At 40.0% G+C, this 24,629-nt stretch overlaps 1 protein-coding gene and 1 long non-coding RNA gene across 2 annotated transcripts in view; one reads left to right on the top strand and one right to left on the bottom strand.

Annotated features, from left to right (window-relative positions):
- Window positions 1–3,661, top strand: part of ALK (ALK receptor tyrosine kinase) — a 786,987-nt gene extending 783,326 nt beyond the window's left edge. The window contains exon 29 of the mRNA XM_043468949.1: window positions 881–3,661. Within this exon, the coding sequence (XP_043324884.1) occupies window positions 881–1,561 (681 nt within the window). The 3' untranslated portion in view covers window positions 1,562–3,661. The remainder of the gene's footprint in view (window positions 1–880) is intronic.
- A 5,854-nt stretch (window positions 3,662–9,515) lies between these two features.
- LOC122441872 lies at window positions 9,516–24,044 on the bottom strand. The gene is made up of 3 exons (XR_006269471.1): window positions 23,899–24,044; window positions 14,795–14,867; window positions 9,516–11,912 (listed from the first exon to the last, which is right to left on the bottom strand). It is a non-coding gene; the product is annotated as an uncharacterized LOC122441872 (long non-coding RNA).
- Window positions 24,045–24,629: the final 585 nt, after the last annotated feature.

Below are 24,629 nucleotides of genomic sequence, written 5' to 3'. Positions count from 1 at the left end.
GTCAGTATTTCCTGGGTTTCATCAGATCCAAACTTGTTGAAAAACCACTGCATTGTGATATCCGCATGTGTAATGAAGTGATGCTATAACCCAGAAACGTTATGGTCAAGTGCAGCCTCCATCCAAAGGTGATGGAAATGTGAGAACCAGAAATTAACCTTGTCAGCCAGCATGGGGTGTCCCTCCTCCCTTCTCCTCCCCTCCTCTCACTCTCAACAGACAATTTTGAAGTCAAACATATAGTTTGTTTTGTTTTGTTTTGTTTTTTTATTTCATTGGGAACTAGGCTTCCCTGGTAGTTCACAGGGTAAAGTGTCTGCCTGCCATGTGGGAGAGAGACCTGGGTTCGATCCCCTGGTTGGGAAGCTTACCTGGAGAAGGAAATGGCAACCCACTCCAGTACTCTTGCCTGGAAAATTCCACGGATGGAGGAGCCTGGTAAGCTACAGTCCATGGGATTGCAAAGAGTCACACACGACTGAGCAACTTCACTGGGAACACACTGTAACCATTTTTTAAACTGATTTATAATTTTTTAAATCCATTTATCTGTAAGTTTTACCTAAAGCTAGTCTCTGCAAAGTCTTTCTTTCCCGAGCCCACTCCCCTTCCCCAGGCAGTGGGGCCGCTTCCCGGCACTCTGTCCCAGCACACTCTTCTGTCATAGCGCCTCTCCTCCAAGCTGTACAAAGAGGAAGATGATTTTGCATGTGTTTCTTATTCTCCTGTGCTTACCAATTAATATATTCCCAGTAAACCCTGAATGGTTTCCTCATCTGTGAAATAAGTTTGGATGACATCATCGCTAAGGTTTATCTTCCCATCCACACGTTTGGCTTGTGGTTCAAAGTCTCCATCCGTCCATCTCTCCCGCCTGTAGGACCCAGATGTGATCAACACCGCTTTGCCCGTAGAATACGGGCCCCTCGTGGAAGAGGAGGAGAAGGTGCCCATGAGGCCCCAGGACCCCGAGGGAATCCCTCCTCTCCTGGTCTCGGCGGCCCAGGCCAAGCGTGAGGAGGGCCGCGAGCCGGCCGCCCCCGCCGCTCTGCCCTCGGCTCTGCCGGGCAAGGCCGGCAAGAAGCCCGCGGCCGCGGAGGCCTGTGTCCGAGGCGGCGCCCGGCCGCCGGCGGTGGACGGGGGACACGTCAACATGGCCTTCTCGCAGTCCAACCCGCCTTCGGAGCTGCCCCAAGTGCAAGGCTCTAGGAACAAGCCCACCAGCCTCTGGAACCCCACCTACGGCTCCTGGTTTACAGAGAAACCCACCAAAAAGAACACTCCACCGGCCAAGAAGGAGCAGCGCGAGCGGGGGCCCCCGGGCGGCGAGGGCGCCCGTGCTGTCCCGGCCCCCGCGCCCGCCGCCCGCCGCCCGGGCGCCTCGCTGCTCCTCGAGCCGTCGGCGCTGACCGCCAGCCTGCGGGACGTGCCTCTGTTCAGGCTGCGCCACTTCCCGTGCGGCACCGTCAACTACGGCTACCAGCAGCAGGGCTTCCCCCCGGAGGCCGCCGGCCCGGGCCGCTACGAGGACCCCGCGCCCAAGAGCCAGCCTGCGCCCTGAGCCCCAGCCCGGCCCGGGGAGGGACAGGTAACGGCTCCTCCGCAAACCACTGACCAAATGTCACTCTTCATTCTGTGCCAACTTGTTTTGAAGTGCCACATCAAAAGCTGTGTTTTCAAATTGCTTCTAAAGGTTTGGAGCACGGGTTCATCCCAGTCTTGCAAAAGGAGAACATCTCATAAAGTCGAGCGATCAACGCGAGGCCGGGCGGGACGGGGCTGCGTAGGGTTCTGACGGATGGCTGGTGTCCACCTGCTCCCGCTTCTTTCCCTGTCCCGTGTGCTCGGCGCCACGCTCGCAGAGCTAGCCGCTCCTGTGTTTGCTAGTCGGAGTCATAGGTGTTCCCTCACCTGGTCAATGTGGGCCTGGACCACTTGAGAGCCGAGGGAACAGAAATAAAGTTCTCTGTAGTGTCAGCGCGGGGACATTCTTTACTTGGAAAAGAAAAATCATAGCCAGCTCACTGGAAGGTCACTGTGGATGATGCTGGCTTTCACTTGTGCTGGGTCATCAACCACCATATCATAAAAATGTGGTGACTATAGTAGTAGAGAGAAAATGTGTATACACTCACCTGAATGAAACACAAGTGCTCAAAGTGCTTTGAGGATGGTAAGATCCAGAGAGTCCAACATCCTGGTAATATACCTCATGCCTTAAGAAAACCTTCCTACTAATGGTGAACAGCTGAGTGTGAGGTTTCCTACTGCATCGAAAATCTGAGATTTAAAATTTTAATTACTTATTTTAAAAGCTGGCACTAAAATAAACTCCGACAATATAATTTAAAAAAAAATTTTTAATGTAAGCAACAGTGATACATCAACGCATAAAAACATATCCATTCATGGGCATTAGTGTCACACTTCCTAACAATTTCAATCATGAAGGTTACCAAGTTGAAGTTTCTATTCCTGGAGATGATTCAGGGGAGCAGCAGGCCCTCCAGTGGTCCTAAGGAGAGGTACTGATTCAGTATCCTTCCTTCCAGGATTCACCCCAGTTCTGGCTCCTTAATAGTGTGTGATTCTAGCACACATGGGAACAGAAATTGACTGAAACACAAGGCATAATTTGTATACCTGTCAAATACAGAGTAAAACAATTTTTTTCTCTGGGTGACAAGTGAAGGAATTAAAGAACACGTGGAGTGCTGAGGTTGGTAGTGACATGTTACAAAGAGAGTTCTGAACTTGGTTTTCACACATGAAATTTATCTCCATTGCAGACAAGTTGGGAATCTGTTAAATCTTACACACAGACGTATGCAATGATGCTTTATCAGAAAGTTTTCATCTCTTTCTGCTCGCCTCCATTCTCTTTCCCAGTTTCATTTCTGGTGGTAGCTGTGCCAGAACCTCACTTTGGGATGACAGCATTTTTTATCACTTGTTAAGCACTAAACATTCCCAAGCAAAAGTACTGTGTCTATCCACCTTCCCCTGCCTTCACAGCTCCACTTGCATCAACAGTCTCATCTGGACGTGAGGCCATTCTGTTCTAAGCCAATACCAGACCAGTGAGTGTTGATTCCCCTATGGCAGAGCCTTGCCTAGTCAGTAGTTCTTCACATCTTGAGAAGCTTAGATACCTTGGACATCACTTTTCTTATCTTCTTGACTGCCAAAAGTATCTTCATTGGACACACATGAAGATGAAACATCAATGAACTCATCTCTTAATACTTGTATCAACAAAGTTTTAGCTCATGCCCGGCACAAAGTTAATAGTCTAATTATATAACCATTAACTCATAAACCACCTGAAGGTGTCCAAGAATCACACTTTGAAAAATACCCTCCTAAAAGGATGACAGAGCAACTGTCATAACAAGAACAACTTTATATTTGTGACACCAGTAACCAATTAAACAGGGAGCATGCTACGTGGTTAAACAGCCAACTCTTTCATTAACAAGGGAAAAATCTTATCCCTTTCTCTTCTTAAAAACTACACATCACTACATTTTCAGGTTGTGCCTTACTACCACGGAGATTGATTTGTTGATTCTCTCTAATCGTCTTTATTGGTATCAGTTTTCATGTAAATGGTAGTCAAATCTTAAAAGCCTGTATACATGGATAATAAACAACTCCACACTGAGATATGATGACCTCAAGACGTTTCATTTAACTTGCTAATCGCCCAGGTATCAGCACTCCAGCCATATGGCTCCAGCAATTCATACTGATGCTGTGGTCTCACATATTTATTTATTATGATGGAAAATTCCACCTAGAACGTGGACAGGCACAATTAAAGTCTGTAGAAGTTACATTAGTAAGCTAGTGTAATTATTCATGTTCTATATCTATAAAGAAGCTCATCATAAGTTCACAATCATTCCATTGGGAAACTGGCAATTTGTGAGGAATGACTAGTTTATCAATAGGTGGTACTTCAATATTTTAGCAGATCAATATAGCAGGAACAAACTTTTATTTTTTTAGAAAGAGCAAGATCTACTTGGTAGTTGAAAGATCAGATTCTTCAGCTGCAGTTAGGATGTGCGTCCTGGCTGTCCATGGGTTCTCAGATCTGTCTGTACCTCGGTGTCTCCATACACAAAATGAGGATAATAACGTCCCTTTCTCCCTGCCCCTCAGGGAGATTACAAACTGTGAAAGCGCAAGCACTCCCTCTCACACCTCTCGAATTCCTTAATGAACTGGGTTGGCTGTGGGGAGAACTTCAGAAGTTGGCATGTGCCTCCATGCGCCGCCCCCACCCCCCACTGGTCCCATCTGGTCCCCCCAGCTCCCCTCCTGTGCCACATGGGCTTCATCTGTCAGTTGTTTAATGACAGGAGCAAGAACTCTACCAAAACCAAGTCCTTTCAGCTCAAAGGAAGAGTGTGAAGACTCTCTGCTACACTTAGTGTTAAAAAATGAGCAACAGAGGAAGACATTTAATCAATTTGATGAATTCTTTTTAAAAAGTGTCTGGCCTCTCCATATAGTTTTTTATAAACTCTACAGCTGTAAGATATTACATAACCACAGATTAACCTTATTCTGTAACACTTGGGGCTTTTACCTCCAGATTCACCGGGCACACCACCAAAAATCCCCAGTGGCTCAGTGGTAAAAGGTCTGCTTACAATGCCGGAGCTGAAGAAGACACGAGTTCAATTCCTTGGTGGGGAATATCTCCTGGAGGAGGAAATGGCAACCCACTCCTGTATTCTTGCCTGGAGAATCTCATGGAAAGAGGACCCCAGCAGGGCTACAGTCTGCCAAAAAGAGGCAGACATGACTGAGCACACATGTACCACTAAAAATTCTAAGTGATCAGGCTATTTTAACAAATTTTTCTCTAGTAATAGTAGAATTAAAATTCACATGAGCTTTGTAGACCTAAAACATGATGCTTATGAATTTAGACTACTCTGAATAACAGACTTCCCATGGCAAGATTCATAAAATGTATGAAGTTCATTGTCAGTCTGTCTTTAGCTAATGTCTTTAGCTAAAGAACACACAACTTGACTTTGCTAATTTCACTGCAGCAGACGGTTCCCTGTGCTGCTGTGTGAACATATAAAACAAAAACCAGAAATTCCTATAATTTTCCACAAGATGCCCTAAAATAAAAGATAATTATTGAGAACAAATAGTAAGGCTTCTATTAAGATTCTGTTTTGGTTTGGTATCATGAGTCGGTGTATTTAATTTTTAATGTACCACTCAAACACAAAGCTATTTTTATCTCTAAGTTAATAACTTTTAAAACATTTGAAAAGCTCAGTGTAAGGAAATAATATGACATAGCATTGGGGGAGGGAGGAACAAGGCTTCAGTGTTCAGTAAATGTAAATGAGCATGTCACCTTTCCACGTAAAGATGGCACCACCAGGCTCACCTCAGGAGAACCCCAGATACCACGTCTATCTGCAGCACTGTGCCCTATCTATTCCTCAGATCCCTCTGTTTGACCTGTGCTCCAGCAGTTACCCCACTCCATTCATCTACTAAGGCCTACTGCCTCCCTGAAAGCAATTACTCAAAATTAGTTATCCGGCCATCACTAAAAGCCTCATTGGGCAGGCGAGTTTTTCAGCCAGTGTTAGTTGAAAGGCAGTCTTAGTATATGAACCCACTAAGCCTTAGTATATTAGTGCTCCCTGGAGCGCTTACATTGTGAGAGGTATTTGCCAGTACAGATGATTATCAGACTGATAAAAACCTCACACGGTTGTAATATTTTGCATGGTTTAGCACTCATCAATTATTTGAGAAGTAGCATGCAGACCGAGTGCAGGAGTTGAGTATAAGTATTAGACAGCAATTACCTACCTACATGACTCCAGCAAGTTAAATTCTCACTTTCTCATTTAAAAACATGAGCAGTTTGGTCTCAAAGGCCCCCTTCCAGCTCTGAAGTCTGATTCTGTTAAGACTTCACCTCTGTGTAAGGTAAATTCCAACATCTGGCCCACAGTTGGTAGGTGTGTGTGTACAAGTGTGTGTGTGTGTGTGAGAGAGAGAGAGAGAGAGAGAGACTCTTAACTCATTCAAAGCCAAAGCCAATTAATTCAGTGCACAATCCCAGTGATCAAAATTATATTTAATCTTCATTCAAAAGGAGACCAGAAAGAAGTTTAGCATCAGTTCTCTGTTTATTGTTCTATTCAAAGATCTCTTTAACAAATCATAAAATCATTAACATAGCAAAATGAGGTTAATCTGGGATGGTTTCCTGAAAGAAGCAAAGCTAACAAAGGACTATGAAAATGACTATTTAATGACCTTCACACTCACCATGACACCACTTATTTCTCTTTTGTTACTTTTGCTACAGTGGCAGCCTTATTAGCAAAGTAAAATCATGTGACTTATCACCCGAAGGTTCTCTTTCACCATGCTTAGTATTTAATGACAGATCTCATGTACTTTCTGTCCGTGACCATTCCCAGAGTAACAAAGCCCAAGATGAGCCGCATGTTGGAGACCAGGCGTGTCCATGGAGTCAGGCCTCCCTCAACAAACATCGTGGAACCATTTATGATGAGGAATTCATAGTAACTGGAGTCCTCTCTCCCAACCACCATCAGACTGGTTAGAATCCCTCTCCTCAGCTTTGTGGAGACACCCACTGCCACTGAAGGGCAATTTTTAGAAACCTGTGCTGGATTATATAGCTTTATAGTGGATCTAGAAATAGGGAATCCCCAAAAGATAGCCAATTCAAGTGTCCCACCAAAAGAGAAGACTGTGACGACTGCAGGCAATTTTCTACATTTTAGTGTTTCTAACAGTTGAGAAAAAGATTTTTAAATATTTTTCTTTATTCCACAATAATATTTATGTGGTATTTCACAGTTCTCAGAGAAGTAAGATTAAAGACAAATTATTTTTCTCCATGAATGTAACCAGTAAGCAGCAGGTGACATTTTATAAAAGAAAACAAACTAAAGCAGGACATGGACTGGATTTCACTCTGTCTCACACCAGGGAGTGTGAAGTGAGACCTCAAGAAACCTCATGCTATTTCTTAATTCCCTAAGCTCAAGTCCCTTCAAGAAAGAGAAAAGATCACTTGAGAAAATCACATTTTTAACAGGTACATATAATCTATTAAAATTCATTCAAAAATCCACGTTAGGATATTCTCCCAAAGATACTGCATAGCAACACCTATCCTTCATAACGAGAACTGTCAGGAACAGCCAATATCATCAACACTGTTGACTGAGGCTTAAGCTGAATCTCAGAAGTCATGTTAGGCAAAGAATAAAAAGGATGACTTGAACCTGTGCACATAATTTTAACATGATTCATTTCCATGTCAGTCTTATTTGATTTGTTACATGAAAAATCATTGATTTGGTCTTCATGAAGGTAAGCGTTCTTCAAGTAATGCCTCTCTCAGGCTGGAGCTGAAAGAACTTAACTTCTATGAGATCAACACAGGTCAAAGAGAACACAGCATGTAGATATTTAAACTTCCTAAACTTTAGGAATGCTTCAAATTCAGTTCAGTGCAAGTAGCTTCCTGAGACTCCCTATTTAATTTAATTTAATTTATCCAATTCAAACAACTCTGACAAAATATCCAGTCCTGAGACTGGTTTCTCTGAGAACAGAGGCATACAAGGTGTACATGTGAAGACCTGAATATCTACAGGAGCAATGAGCTTGACACCTGGAGGTTCATGAAGGGTTTTAGAGCTGAAATTAAATCATATTCATGATCGCTGGTCAAATGATGGCAGTGATCACTGGAGACAGGTTATGTTTTAGCTAAACAGCCTCAATTTAAACACCTAGAGTGTCTTCACTAACACAGCTCAGAACTTATAGCCAGCCCCTCCTCAGCACCAAGACCACACTTTCCAATTTGAACTAAAAAATGACAAGACCTATTGCTGCTTTATCATGAAAATTCTGTTATATTTTAAAGAATGAGAAGAAAAAAGGATCCTACCCCACCCCACCCCCAATCCGGGCCTTTCTCCTCAAGGGAAAAGGCTATGAGCAGAAAAGAGTTTCATTTCTATCACACATAATGAAAATATATTATTGTCAGTAATGTGCCCATCCACTCTAACTCCTCCACATAAATTTCTTTCTCCCTCCTGTAAAAAGGAGCACTGGCAAACATTTTGCTAGAAAAAAATTATTTTTGCCTATGCAAAGGCATCATATTCTGCTTGTAATAAAATCTTAACACGACTTACGTAACTTGTTCAGCCCCCACACAATCTCCACTAAAAATGTCTGTTGTGTATTCAAGCAGCTTATGTGACATTGTTTGTAAATAAGGGCCTATGTACCAAGGGATATTACTAAACAGTTACTAAAATCATATGTGATAATGTGAGTTTTGTATTAACTACTGTGTTTGTATAATAAATAAGTGTAGTAAAGCAAAGGGCATGAAGATAAATAAAAAATAAATTCTCCTACTTGCTTGTCATGCAATGAAACGTATTATATGTCTCTGAGTCAATCATTTAGATAACAAATATCCAGTGAACAGTTAATTACTAGATCTATGTCCTAATTAAGATGATTCTTAACACATTAGGTCTCCAGCCATTGGTCAATGTGGTTTAAATAACATCACATAGTCTAAATAGGTAGGTCCAAAATACAACTCTGAAATAAAAATGCTGGACACACGTGGCTGAGATCCCGTCCACCCTGTGTTAGAGCACACACGTTACTGCGTCCTCTGAATGAGCGCCATAGCACAGCGGAAACTCAAAGCCGGTCCCAGGGAAAACAGATAGGCAATCGGCGATCACACTGTCCTTCCTGTTCCCTTTTCTACCCTTGACACCCAGCATGTCACTATTTGGGGTCATCATGGACTACCATGATTCAAACCTTTCTTGTCCCTTGTCCTCCCTTACCCAGCAAAATGTACCTGTCCGTGGCCTGGCTTCTCCAGCCCACCTGGCTGAAGCTGGCGAGACAGCACCTCTACTGTAAACCAGCGATGGTCTCCACCGCCTCTGCTCAGTCAACAGCCCTTCCTGAGCATGTACTAGGTACCAGGTATTATTCCAAATGCTAGGGATGAAGCGATGAACAAAACAGTTAGAACCCACCCCTCAATGAGCACAAAGTTGAGTATAACCAAGGGTGGTAAATGCCAAGGAGAATAATAACACATGAGAGGGCTAAGAAGCTCAGGAGAGGACGGTGCGAGGGATTCACCGTGGTTAGTGTCAGCTCAGACTCTGCAAATGTCTGTATCTGAACACGTTTAAAGCACGTAAACATACTACCACCAAATTACCTTAAAATATAGAAACAAAAGCCTTTCAGTAGGAGGTAGACACTTATTAACATATAATTTTAAATCTATAAACTCAAAGTTTTCTATCCTACTCTAAATAAATGAAATCCCACTGGTATAAAAGGTAATTAAGCTATTTTAGAAAACCACAGAAATATATTATTTTCTTAAATGACTCTCTGTCCATCAAAACAAAGTAATAAGAAAGTAGCTAAAAACATAACTTTATTTGCTGAGTAGAAGCATGGCACTTTTTAAGACTCTCAATAGGTATAGGACAAATTCAAGTCATTACTGTAAGAGGAAAAAGGTTAAACACAAAGCATATGTACTGTGAGTACCGAGAAAAGGAGAGGTGCAGGCAGGGTCAGTGACAACATGCCACTCCAAACCAAACAGCGTCCCTTTTTATTAACACGCAAGATGTGGACTTTGAATGACAGAAGCAAAACACAAATGAAAACACCTAATTTTTATGTATAGTATATGTAAACATACACATAACATGGATTTAATAATCCTAATCTAAACATGAGAACAATTGGTTCTCTAACCTCAAAATAAATTCAGTGTTGACATTACTGTTACTAACTTATAGGGTTTTGCATTTAACAGGAAGAATTATGGACACCCAAGTTCAGTGTAGTCATGGATTTCATGGTAAGATACAAATAGAGTTTTTAAGAAATAAACTATATAATAAAATAAGTTTACTTTTGAATCATAGTACAGTCACTTTCTTCAATCAAAAATATTCCTTGATTATAAAGCAGCCTTACTTTGCAAATGTATTTCAGGAAAATAGCTCTAGCAATATTTGAAATTTCATACTTTTTTTAAAAAGGCAGCAAAGCAACAGACTTTAGATTTTAAACAGTATATTGCAAAATAGTTCAACGTATTCTTTCTAAAGCACAAAGCAAGCTCCATTTTGAAGGATGCTTTTTATCTTATAAAGCAAACTGTTCTGATATTTCTGTGGTAGTTTAGAGTCTGAATATCTATGATAAAAGATAAATCTTTGTACATATAGGACAAACTTCAATACATATCCACAACACAAAAGTTTTGCATTATTACATCACTCTATTATGAAGCTTTGTTAACATGTACTCAAAAGAAAAATAAAAACATGATATAGTTCTGCAGCTTTATAACAGGCTGAATTCTGCAACAATCGAAAACATGAAACCAGCAGCAACAGCAAAGGCAACACCAATCTTATGAATAATAAAACAAAACACCAAAAACCAAACCATTTAAATGAATAGCTACTACATTCTTCTTAACATATCTTAATTTGCTCTCTTGTCTTAAATATACTTTTTTTTTAATATTTTTCATCCCCAGAGGAAATGATGGCAAATTCTCCACAAAGAGGAAAGTGCATCATGTTTTACTTTCAAAGTGCTTCGCATGTGTGTGTTTTATAGATATGTCTAATAAGGAAGTTAAATATGTGCAAATAGTTCCAATTGTGACTTGAATTCATGAACCTCATTATGGGATTTTTAAGCTCCTCCAGATGAGGCAGTCACCAACACAACAGAAAGATCTGAGATGACGCGCTGGGCAGCAGAAAGATCCCAGGCCACAGATAAGGAGACCTACATCCTAGCTGGAGGGTCTGGTAACCAGCTAGCTCATGACCCAGGTGAGGAAGAGCAGCTTCAGAACCCCGCAGCAGGAGAGGTTAAGCTCCAGAGCCCCCGGGGCCCATCCACCCCCACAGCTCTGAAGTATCTGTAGGTGGGACATTCCCAGGAGGGCAAATAACTAAACCCAAAGACAAGAAACACGCAGGTTATCCAGCTACTACTCTCGCCTTGTCCTCAGTGGTACAGAAAGAAAGAAAAACTCCAGACAAGGTCATGTGAACGTCTTAACATTAACCAAAGCTAGTGAAAACCTTCACAATGATGGTATATGGAAAATCCACTATTCTGTGCAAAAGTAAGACACAGTAAGCAACATCAGTAAGTCACCTCATGGCACATTTTTCCCAAGTTTAAGAATTTTCTTGGGTCTAAAGCTTTAAAAGCTTTAAAAAAAAAAAAAGTCTTATTTTTACATTGTTTTAAGAGACCTACAGTTCATATTCCTACAGTTCATATTTCGAGCTTTTTAAAGGGGTCTCTGAATTGTTATAATGGTCTATATGAAGATAGTTGTATTTTCAAATTTTAAATAATGGCTAAGTGAAGTAAACCATTCATCATGGACTTTTTATATTGTGCGTGTGTGTGTATAAGCTCATTTATTATAATACTGTAGAAGCCTAACTCAACAATTCTCATCCACCAGCTTGGACCCGTTTATTCCCCGGTAGGTCACTCTGCTGGGCCTCACAAGGACCCCGTGGTTGGGCTTGCAGGTGAAGTAGCGTTTGTCTCCCACTGCCCCGTCATTCTTTCCTTTGGGGCTTCGAAGCTCCAGGCCCAGCCAGATCCCTGAGGCGAAGTCAGTGGGGCCCACGTACCTCACGGTGGCCATCTCGTTGGAGCTGGTGAGGAGGACCTGGGAGCCCTCGTGCAGCTTCACGCTACCCTCCAGGCCGCCGGCCGTCATGCTGCTGCTCCAGCTGCGGTGCAGGGTGGGCTTCGACCTGTGCACGGGGGACCGAGGGAAACGCTTCAGCATGAAGCCGCAGGACGCCGTGCGCCATGCTCACTTCCATGGCCAGGTTCACAAGTCATTCACGAAACAGCACGCTCGGCATTCACAACTTGATCTTTCCTATTCTATGTAGCAACATTAGGATATACTTTTGCTTAAAGTTTTTCTCTTTGGGCTATTTTAATGCTACCCTCATCTGGATTTAAGATTTCACTAGCAATTTATGTATGTGCACACACATTTTATACCTATTTAATGAAGCAAAAAGAATGAAACCTGGTATTTGGCCGTGGTAAATTAAAATTACCTTTTGTTCACCTTTCAAATATTTCTTTACATGAAAACCATTTTTAAAAACTTAATCCACAACTTTGGAAACCACACACACACACACACACACACACCCCTTCTATGAAGGAACTCCAGTTACATTTTAGGGTTCGCTACTCCCCCTTGTCACTAACATCAGGAAGGATCTTAGTTGCCTAGAACAGGATTCCTCTCCTTTCCTCTACAACAAAACATTACTTACAAGGTACTGCCTCCAAGCACCCACCACCCACACGACGTGATGACACAACTACTGAGCGCCCACACACGCAGCCCAGGCAAGGCCTTGTGCCAGCACCGCCCAGAGCTTCTTCCACTGTCCCTGCAAGTAGCTAATCCTGAAACCTGCCCCAAATAGAAATATGACCAGGATCTTGTTGCTCTATAACCTGAGACCTCCCAAAACAGTCATCCAGAAAGCACCACCATGAAGCCATCCACCCACCATCCTCACCATCTCTCCACCAAGAGAAACCCTCATCCTGGCCACACAGCAGAGATTACAAAGAACCTGTTACCAAAACTGCACAAGCCTGATTGTGAGCAGAATCTGGGTCCTGCTTGTTTTCCATTTTATTTCACTCACTGTATTTTTAAATACATTATCACATATCGTGTCTCATTTCTACATACTTCTACCTATTAACGCTGGAGAAAGGAAGAGCACTCTAATTTTCTGGGTAGGAAAACTGAGGTAAAAAGCCTGTCCTATGCCACATCTGATAAATCCAAGTTTTAAAATGCAATGGGAAAAAAAGATTATTTACCACATTGAATGTCCAAATATAATGATAAAGTTAACAAAGGAATACATAATACATGTGTGTGTGTGTATATATATATATATGTATACACATCCTCCCCAAAGTGATATTTTTGGCAACCTGATGAAATTACTCTGAATTTCACGTGACAGTATCTACCACTTCCTAAGCACTTACTGTGTGCCAAACACATACATTATCTCATCCAACCTCACCCAAACCAGTGAGGAATTAAAAGAGTTAAACTATTTGCATAAGGTCAGAGAGGTGGCAAAGAGGAGTGCTGGTATTCAGATCCAAGCTATCCAAGGACAAAGGCCAGGCTCTTGCTCACAATCGCAATGAGTATTAATAATTGACAAAATGTTGAAAGATAATAATATGGCAAAATTTACATTTTAAATTGATTATATTTCCTCAATAAGAGTATGCTTTTTTAAAAAAAACAGGTACTAGTGTCAATCTGTAGAAGGATGAGTAAAGCTTCCTTTATTTTTATTTTCAAGGAAAACCAACAAAAGTGTTGATATTTTCTTCTCATGTCAATACATCATCTTGTACATATCCATACCTGCTGTATCATCCCCACGGTTCAGATTCCTCTCTCCTCCCCTGGTTTCTCTGTATCATGCTCTTCCACTCACCAACATCTTGATACTGATTTTGATACCTTTCCCCCTTCAAAATCCTTTATATCCTGGTTGTCTCTTCTTAGTAATTTCTTCCATTCTGCCTAAGAACTCTTGAATATCTTCAACAAACTGGAGCATAAAGTTATTGCCCTTAAACTCTTTCAGCTAGTCAAGTGAGGAGACCAATTTCAAAATCTCACAATTGGTAAAGGTTTTGAGGAAGGGGGAGAAACAAAACCAAACCCACCCAACTCTGCTAAATAGTACCTGATAGTGTCTCAGCCCCCATCAGAGTTCTCACGTGAAATCTCAGATCTTTGTGAGGCTTCCCAGCAACTTCAGACCAGCTGATTACATAAACTAGCTGACTGATGCTCATCTGTTTGTTAAGTTCTAATGCATGGGCTGTAATTCCAGGTGGCTTTGAGGACCCCATGACTAGTGCATGTCCCTAACTCAGCTAGATGTTTTCCCCCCAGGGCATGGTTCATAGATTAACTGGAAGAATTTAAAATTGAAAAAAATAAAAAACTTCTTAACCCAATCAGTCTAGAAGAGCCTCATATTCCTCAAAAAAATTTCTTGAAGTTTCTGAAAGTTTCAGATAACTATTAGGGGGAATAAAGTGGGTCTAGGGGAAATAAATACAAATGAGAAAGAGAAGGAGATTCTATCTACAAAGAAACAACAATAAAGGCCTTTTGAGCAGTATATTCTACAAGAGGAAGCAGGAATATTTTTTAAAATAATAGTAAGATTACCTTATGCAAATAGGTCTGACATTTCTTTTATGGACTCCCCAAAATAGTAAGTCAATTCGCTAATTAAGTAAACAGAGTACAAAATCAATCTACCCTATTCAAAGATAACACAAAATGTAAATTCCTCCAACTTTTATTAATAGTACTAAGTCTCTTTGAAGATATATTCAGGATACTACCTTTAGTCATTGGTCACATTTTTAATCGAGCTTGCAAAGGAGGGACAAAGAATTCTTCTCACTGACACACTCATCACACCTCTTCTCCTAGGTGTTAAAATTCTACCATGCAATGTAAAAGATACAAAATTCTACTTTTCTTCCTTCACAGAATCCTGTCATATTCATCTTGAAAGATGTTTTTTTAAATCTTCTTAATACTCACTTGGCAAAAGCATTTCTTCTGTTAATCTCTTTTTGGGAAGAAGCAGAAGTTATACTGAAACTTCTCCTAAAACCTAAATATGAAAGTCAAGGTCAGAAGAGGAAAAATAAATCACAAATTCGCAGTTCTTGTTAAAAGTTATCTTTTATCATTTCTTCTACAGACTTCTATTTTACTAAATGGTTCTCTGAAAACAGACAGAAAAGAAAATAAGTGCATGTAGAGTATAACACAAGTATAGATTTCTTGACAACTGCTGTTTTACCTTTCTCATCAAACCATGCACTACATGAATAAGTCAAGATCATGATGTTACTTTTGGAAGTTTTTGTTGTAAACTTTCCTGAATACCAAACAAAATCAGACTATACACTGAGAGAGTTGAATCTTTTTACTCTCAAATATTATAATCTTGATAAATCACATTAAAAAAATAGGATAAAAATGGTTTAAAAACACTATTACTAAATATATTGTGAACAATAAATTTCAGAGCTTCTGGTTTTTGGCATCCCCAAATAACAGAGTTCTTTAAAAAAAGAAGAAGGCGACTTCACAGAAGGTAAATTTTTTAAAACATGTGTTTAAAAAGAACGGGATTTCCAGTTCTGGCAGTTACAGCACACCAGATGTGCTGAATGAATCTCTTGAATGAAACAAGTATAATTTAAAACAACAATAATCTTTAAAAAAAAAAATACTGTTGAGCTCATACAAGTGGCACAATTCCAAAAAGGCCAAAAACCAAAAAGAGAAACCATGAGGAGTTTCCCGCAAACAACCCACCACCCTGTACCCCAGGACTAGACTGCCCTTTGGAGAACCTGGGGCCTGCCAAGATGGGGTTCTGACAAAAGTGAGGGTCTTGAGCAGCTCACCCTCAGTGTAAAGTTAAACGAGAAACAAAATGAAGCACCACTCAGATGAACATAAAGGGAAGCAGCCTGTGTCAACCCTACCGTGCAGAAGGCAAGTTCATTTTATCTGTGTAATATAAAGGCAACAACACTGCAGAGAATGTAAACTGAAGTTGGCAGTGCCTTGTAGGCAACTGGCAGTGGTAAATACAGGAGTACCTCAGAGCTACTGCAGGCTCGGTTCCAGACCACCACAATAAAGCAAACAACAAAGTGAGTCACAGACTTTTTGGTTTCCCAGCATATATAAAGGTTTACACTACACTGTAGTCTATTAAGTGTGTGATAGCATGACGTCTTAAAAAAAAAAATGCATGTACCTTAATTTAAAAATACCTTATTGCTAAAACTGCTATCCATCATCTGAGCTTTCAGTGAGTCACAATCTTTTTGCTGGTGGAAGGCCTCGATGTTGATGCCTGTTGACTGATCAAGGTGAAGGTTGCTAAAAATTGGGGTGGCAACAGCAATTTCTTAAAATAAGGCAACAATGAAGCTTGCCACATCGATTGACTCTTTCACAAATGATTTCTCTGTGCAGCATACCTGTTTGATAGCATTTTACCACAGCAGAACTTCTTTCAAAATTGGAGTCAATCCACTCAAACCCTGCTGCTGCTGCATCAACTGAGTTTATGTACTGTTTGAAATCCTTCATCGTCATTTCAACAATCTTCACAGTATCTTCACCAGGAGTAGATTCCCCCTCACAAGCCACTTTCTCTGTTCATCCATAAGAAGCAATACCTCGTCTGTTCAAATTTTATTATGAGGCTGCAGCAATTCAGTCACACCTTCAGGCTCCACTTCTGGCTCTCCTGCTATTTCTACCACATCTCCAGTTACTCCCTCCACCGAAGTTATCACCCCTCAAAGTCATTCATAAGGGCTGCAATCAACTGCCAAATTTCCATTAATGTTGATATGTGAACCTCCTCCCATGAATCATGAATATTTTTAATGACACCTAAAGTGGTGAATCCTTTCCAGAAGGTTTTCAATGAACTTTGCCCAGATCTAAGAGAAGAATCACTATCTCTGGTAGCCATAGCTTTATGAAAAGAATTTATTAAATACTAAGAGTTGGAAGTCTCAAAATGACTCCTTGACTCACAGGCTACAGAATGGATGTTGTGTTAGCAGGCATGAAAACAACATTAATTTTATTGTACATGTCCATCAAAGCTCTTGGGTGACCAAGTGCATTGTCAATGAGCAGTAATATTTTGAAAGGAATCTTTTCTTCTGAGCAGTAGGCCTTAACAGTGAGCTTAAAATATTCAGTAAGCCATGTTATAAATAGATGTGCTGTCCTCCAGGCTTTATTGTGCCATTTATAGAGCATAGGCAGAGTAGATTTAACATAATTCTTAAGGGCCCTAGGATTTTCAGAATGGTAAATGAGCACTGACTTCAACAAAGTTACCCACTGCATTAGCTACTAACAGGAAAGCCAGCCTAGACTTCCCTGATGGTCCAGTGGCTAAGACTTTGAGCCGCCAATGCAGGGGGCGCTGGTTTGATGCCTGGTCAGGGAACTAGATCCCACATGCCACAACTAAGAGTTCTCATACCACAACTAAAGAGCCCACATGCCACAATTAAGACCTGATGCAGCCAAATCAATCTTTTTTTTTTTTAAAGGCTACCCCTTCTTTGAAGCCTCACATTGACTTCTCCTCTCTAGCTGTGAAAGTCCTAGATGACATCTTCTCCAATACAAGACTGTATCATCTACATTGAGGGATTCCCAGGTAGCTCAGTGGTAAAGAATCCACCTGCCAATGCAGGAGACATGGGTTCGATCCCTGGGTTGGAAAGGTCCCCTGGAGGAGGAAATGGCAATCCACTCCAGTATTCTTCCCTGGAAAAATCCCACGGACAGAGGAGCCTGGTGGCCTCAGCCCATGGGGTTGCAAAGAGTTGGACACGACTGAGCACACACACGTACCCATGTCTACATTGAAAACCCACTGTTTAGTGGAGCCACTTTCATTAATGAGCTAGCCAGATCTTCTGGATAACTTGCTTCAGCTTCTACATCAGCACTTGCTGCTTCACTTTATGCTTTGATCTTATGGAGATGGCTTCTTTCCTTAGACCTCATAAACAAACCTCTTCTGACTTCAAACCTTTTCTTCTGCAGCTTCCTCACCTCTCACAGCCTTCACAGAATTGAAGAGTTAGGGCCTTGCTCTGGATTAGGTTTTGGCTTCAGGGAATGTTGTGGCTGCTTTGATCTTCTCTCCAGGCCATTAAACCTCTCTCTGCATCAGCAATAAGGTTGTTTTTCTTACCATCTGTGTGCTTACCGAAGTAGCACTTTTAGTTTCCTTCAAGAAGTTTTCCTCTGCAGTCACAACATGGCTAACCGTTGGTACAAAAGGCCAGCTTTTGACCTATCTCTGCTTTTGATGTGCCTTCTCCACTAACTGTAATCATTTGCAACTTTTGAATTAAAGTGGGAGACATGAGACTTTTCCTTTCCCTTGAATCCTCAGAGGCCATCGTAGGGTTCTTTGTTGTCCTACTTTCAATACCGTTGGTTTTCAGGGGATGGGGAGGCCCAAGGAAGGGGAACGAGATGGAGTAACAGCCAGTTGTGGAGCAAGTCAGAACATACACATTTATCGATCCAGTTCAGTTCGGTTGCTCAGTCGTATCTGACTCTTGGGACCCCATTGACTGCAGCACACCAGACTTCTCTGTCCATCACCAACTCCTGGAGTTTACTCAAACTCATGTCCAATGAGTTGGTGATGCCATCCAACCACCTCATCCTCTGTCGTCCCCTTTTCCTCTCGCCTTCAGTCTTTCCCAGCATCAGAGTCTTTTCAAATGAGTCAGTTCTTCGCATCAGGTGGCCAAAGTATTGGAGTTTCAGCTTCAGCATCCGTCCTTCCAATGAATATTCAGGACTGATTTCCTTTATGATGGACTGATTGGATCTTCTTGCTGTCCAAGGGACTCTCAAGAGTTTTCTCCAACACCACAGTTCAAAAGCATCAGTTCTTTGGCGCTCAGCTTTCTTTATGGTACAACTCTCACATCCATTCATGACTACTGGGAAAACCATAGCTTTGACTAGGTGGACCTTTGTTGATTTATTGATCATCTTTGCCATTTTATATGAATGAGGTTCACCATGCCTCAAAAAAATTACAACAGTAACATCAAAAATTACTGATTGCAGATCCACCACAACAAATATCATAATAACGAAAAAGTCTGGGGCTTCCCTGGTGGCTTGGTGGTAAAGAATCAGCCTGCCAATGCAGGAAACATGGGTTTAGTCCCTGGTCTGGGAAGCTGCCACATGTTACGGAGCAACTAGGCCCATGTACCACAACTATTGAGCCTGTGCTCTAGAGCCTGGGAGCCTATGTGCTGCAACCACTGAAGCCCACGCACCCGAGAGCCTGAGCTCCACAACAGCAGAAGCCACCACAGTGGGAAGCCCCCATCTGCCACAACTAGAGATATGCCTGTGTAGCAGCAAAGACCAGCACAGCCAAAACTAAAACTTAAAAAAATTAATGCTAAAAAAAGAGTTTAAAATTTCAAATTTAACCCCTGTCTCTGGGTTAAAATGCAACCCAGAGACATAAAGTAAGCAAAATGCTATTGGAAAAATGATGCTGAGAGACTTGCTCAAGGCAGGTTACCACAAACCTTCTATTTGTAAAAAATATATATATACATATATATAATATCTGAGAAGCACAAAAAAGCAAAGCACAATAAAACAAGATATGCCTGTATAATCTTCTTGAGAGGCATCAACCCAGGCTTCAGAGAATTCCCATATATTAAATTCTAAGTAGGTAAAATAAGTATTTCACAATAAATTACAAAACTCACAAGGAAAGAAAGTACCACAAGTTAGGCTCAACAGAAACAGATGGCAGAATCAGACTCACAAAGATTTCAGATATTGAAGTATTAAACATAAAAGGTAACAATATTTAAAATGCTTAATAACATAAAAGAAAAAATCTTGAAAATATAGGAAAAGAATAAGTAATAACCACATAGACTTACAAAAAGAAAACAAATGAAAAATGTATAACTAAAAACCTTTGTGGCTGAATTAGGCAGTAGTATAAATATAGCAGAAGAAAGAAACACAAAGGTAACTCTGAAAATATCCAGAATGCAGTCAAGAGAAAGAAAGTTCTGAGAACTATAAGCTAGGCATGGGAAAGTGAAAAACTGGACTATCCTACTCATCAGAGTTTCAGAAGGAGATAATAAAGAGCACGAAGAGAGAAATATTTTCAGAATATGAAGAAGAATTTTACACAGTAAATCAAAGATACTAATTCCCAGATCCAGGAGGACCCAAGATGACAAACAGAATAAATGAAGGGAAATCTCCACCTAGGCACAATCAGAGTAAAACTGTACAAGACAAAGCAAACAGAAAGGATCTTAAAAAGCAGTCAGAAAGTGAAGATAAACCACCTACCATCACTTCATGGCAAATAGATGGGGAAACAACAGAAACATAGACTTTATTTTCTTGGGCTCCAAAATCACTGCAGATGGTGACTGCAGTCATGAAATTAAAAGATGCTGCTCCTTGGAAGAAAAGCTATGATCAACCTTGACAGCATATTAAAAAGAAGAGACATTACTTTGCCAACAAAGGTCAGTATAGTCAAAGCTATGGTTTTTCCAGTAGTCATGTATGGATGTGAGAGTTGGACTATAAAGAAAACTGAGCACCGAAGAATTGGTTCTTTTGAACTGTGGTGTTGGAGAAGACTCTTGAGAGTCCCTTGGATTGCAAGGAGATCCAACCAGTCAATACTAAAGGAAATCAGTCCTGAATATTCACTGGAAGGATTGATGCTGAAGCTGAAGCTCCAATACTTTGGCCACCTGATGCGAAGACCTGACTCATTTGAAAAGACCCTGATGCTGGGAAAGATTGAAGACAGGAGGAAGAGAGGACAACAGAGGATGACATGGTTGGATGTCATCACCGACTCAGGTGATCAGCTCCAGGAGGTGGTGATGCACAGGCTAGCCTGGCGTGCTGCAATCCATGGGGTCACAAAGAGTCGGACACAACTGAACGACTGAACTGAACTGAAACCACCTACAATGGTACAGATTAGACAGACTCATAGCTGACTCCTCAAAACACTGACAGAAGACAGAAAACAGAAGAATGATAATGTCAATGTGCAGAGGAAAACAGCTTTCAAACTAAAAATTCCATCAATTTTTACTTTTACCTGGTAAAACTATCATTAGGAAAGACAGTTAAAAACAGAGCATTTGCTACCAATAAGGCTTTTCTTAAAGAAATTTTTAAGAATACAAATGAGTTAAAAACAAAATGATTTCAAGAGGAAATTCAGAGGATTTATGACTAAAGATATTAGTAAATATGTATAAGCAAATTAAATAAACATCAATTATATAAAAACTAGTATAATAATGTGAAATTTGTGAGGAAAATAAAATAGAAACAGAATAACTCAATTTCTAAGGGTTTTCTATTATTTGGAAAAGAATAAACATAATAATTGACTTTAGGCTTTGTTAAGTATGTATGTCAAAGTATCTACAGTAATTACTAGTAAGCATATTTATAGAGCATAACTTTTATACAAGTAGAAAACAAAATGAGAAAAATAAGAGGGTAGGAATATAAACAGAATGAAGTCAAGAGAGAAAAACATTTAAGTACAAAAAAGTTGAAGTATTAGAAAAATTAAATAACATAAATAAACCCAAATATATTAGTTATACAATGAATGCAAATAGGTAAAACTCTCAGATTAAGAGACAACGATTGTCTTTTTTTTAAGTAAAATCCAGTTATATTCTATTCAGAAGATATTCCAAAAACATGAGGACATAGAAAGATTAAGGCAATGGCTAGAAAATAAGTTTTTAGGCAAATACTTAACCACAAGAAGGCTGATACAAGGTAAAAAGAATTACTATAAAGCAATACCTCTGACATTAACACCAAAATGGAAGAACCGTGTGGGTATAAATCTAATAAAATGCATATAAAATCTATATTAGGAAAACCATAAAACTGATGAAAGAAATCAAAGATCTAAATAAATGAACAAGTATTCCATGTTCATGGGTAGGAAAATTCGATACTGTTAAGCCATCAGTTCTTCACAATTTCATCTATACATTCAGTGCAATCCCAATGAAAATACCAGCAAATTATTTTGTAGCCATCAACAAACCAGTTGCAATGTTTACACAGAAAGGCAAAAAGCCCAGAATAACCAACTCTAAATTGAGGAAGATGATCAAAGTCTATTACTACAATTGGAAGAATTTCTGTAAAGCTACAGTAATCAAGACAATGTGGTATTAACAAAGAAAAAGACAAATAGATCAACAGAATAGAATAAAGGGCCCAGAAATAGACTCACACAAACACAGTCAACTGCTCTTTGACAAAAGAGCAAAGGCAATTCAACAGAGAAAAGATAGTCTTTTCAACAAATATGCTGGACCAACCAACATTTGCATCCAAAAAAAAAAGAATCTAGACATAGACTTACACCTTTCACAAAAATTAACTCAATGAATCATAGATATAAATGTAAGACACAAAACTATGAAACTAGAAGATAACATAGGAGAAAATTAGGGTAACCTTGGGTTTGGTGAAGACATTTTCAATACAAAACCAAAAGCACAAGTCATGAAAGAAAAAATTGATCACTTGGACTTCATTAGAATTAAGAACTTCTGCTCTATGACAGACACTATTAAGACAATGAAAAGCCAAGTCACAAAATAAGCAAAAACATAACTTTGCTATTTTGACTACTTAAAAATTAAAAGCTTCTGCTCATCGAAAGACATCAAAAAAGGGAGGGAAAGGGGACAAAAGACAAGTCAAGAAAAGGGGAAAGATATTTGCAACAAACAAAACGGACAAAATATTAGTGCTCAAAATATATAAAGAAACCTACAAATTAAAAAGATAAAAACAAACCAACCCCACCCCAAAAAAAATAATGAGCAGAAGACCTGAACAGGTATGTCATAAAAAAGGCAATGTATGTGGTCCATAAACATGGAAGTGGGCTCAACTTCATCTGTAATCTGAAAACCACAAATTGAAACCACAAGGAGAGGCCATTTACATCCTTCAGATGGGCAAAGACTTCTAAATCAAACGGGACTACTGTTGCTGAGGTGAGGAGTGGCAAAGATGCTCATCCATTCCCATATGGACAGTCTGACACACTAGGAAGGCTGAAGATATGGATATCCCATGCCTGGAAATCCTAGAGGAACTTTTGTAAATGTGTACAATGGCGTAGCTTCTGAATAGTAAAAAATGCGATATAACTCAAATATAGAATGGATAATGTATTTTAGGGCTTCTCAGATGGTGCTAGTAGTAAAGAACCTGCCTACCAATGCAGGAGACATAAGAGACGTGGGTTCGATCCCTGGGTTGGGACAATCCCCTGGAGGAAGGCATGGCAACCCACTCCAGTATTCTTGCCCCATGGACAGAGGAGTCTGGCAGGCTATAGTCCATAGGGTCACAATGAGTCAGACACGACTGAAGCGACTTAGCAAACAAGCACAATATATTTTAAAGGAACGTTACATAACATGACTTCCCAGATGGCTCAGATGGTAAAGAATCTGCCTGCAATGTGGGAGACCTGGGTTCGATCCCTGGGTCAGAAAAAATCCCCTGGAGAAGGGAATGGCAACATGCTCCAGGATTCTTGCCTGGAGAATCCCATTAACAGAGGAGGCTGGCAGGCTATAGTCCATGGGGTCGCAAAGAGTCAGACACGACTTAGCAATTAAACTACCATCACCACTACACAACACAGTAAACAACAATCAAAACTAAACATACATTATTTACTGACATCTATATATGATGCATAGACATTTAAAACAATCAAGGGAACATTAACATACAATGCAAGATACATAACCTGGAGACAGGGCATATGAAAAAGGGAGGCAGATGAGACTGGGCAATACTCAGGACATACAGGTAATCATCTTTGGCCATAGGATGGGTAATAGATATTGCTTTATGATTACATAACTATACAAATGTATTTCATACATTCTTCTGTATACACATACACTTTACAATTTAAAAAAGTTCAATAAAGGAAAAGAAAAGAAATAATTATTAGGAACACAAAATCGTAATCTTACCAGGATAAGAATGATTCTGTTTATTTGAAGAAATTTCTGAAAGAGTATCCAGGGAATCTGTTACTCTGTGAATAAAAGAAGGAATGCAAACCTAATTAGAAGCAGCTGGTCTTCATATTTGACTGAGGGTTTCACAACAATAGCTATATCTTTTTTTTTTTTTTTAACTTTTTGATTTGTATTGGGGTATAGTCAACTGACAATGCTGTGATAGTCTCAGGTGAACGGCGAAGGGACTCAGTCATACATATACATGTATTCAATGGATATTTCTTATTTTACTCACTGGACAAGCATTTGCTGAGTATTTATTAATAAACCAGAAATGAATTTCAATTTAGCACCAGAGACAGGCACTAATCAAACAGAAGTCCTTGTTATATAAGGATAGCAAGTTATATAAGGATAGCAAGTACAGAGAAAGTCAACTTCAAGTGAATTCATTTCAAATAGGGGCCCAACTTTGTTTTCTTGGAGCTTCATTTTCAAAGATGGAACTAAAGAAGGTGAAAATTTATTTTACGTTAAATATGACAAATGTTAGGTTGTAATTATAAAAACATTACATTTTTATATTAAAAAAGACATCAGCTGAGTCTGTGTATATATGTGATTTTTCTTATAAAACCAACATCTTTTATGTTTTATTTGACTCTAAGCACAATCATAAAGGACACATTCTTTATAGGTCTATTTTTTTGATATTCAAATCATTTGTTATTTTTAAAAAG

The sequence above is a fragment of the Cervus canadensis genome, chromosome 5 (assembly GCF_019320065.1).
Source record: "Cervus canadensis isolate Bull #8, Minnesota chromosome 5, ASM1932006v1, whole genome shotgun sequence".
Lineage (NCBI taxonomy): Eukaryota > Metazoa > Chordata > Mammalia > Artiodactyla > Cervidae > Cervus > Cervus canadensis.
Note: the sequence above shows the minus strand (reverse complement) of the source record. Positions and strands in the feature narration are given on the sequence as shown.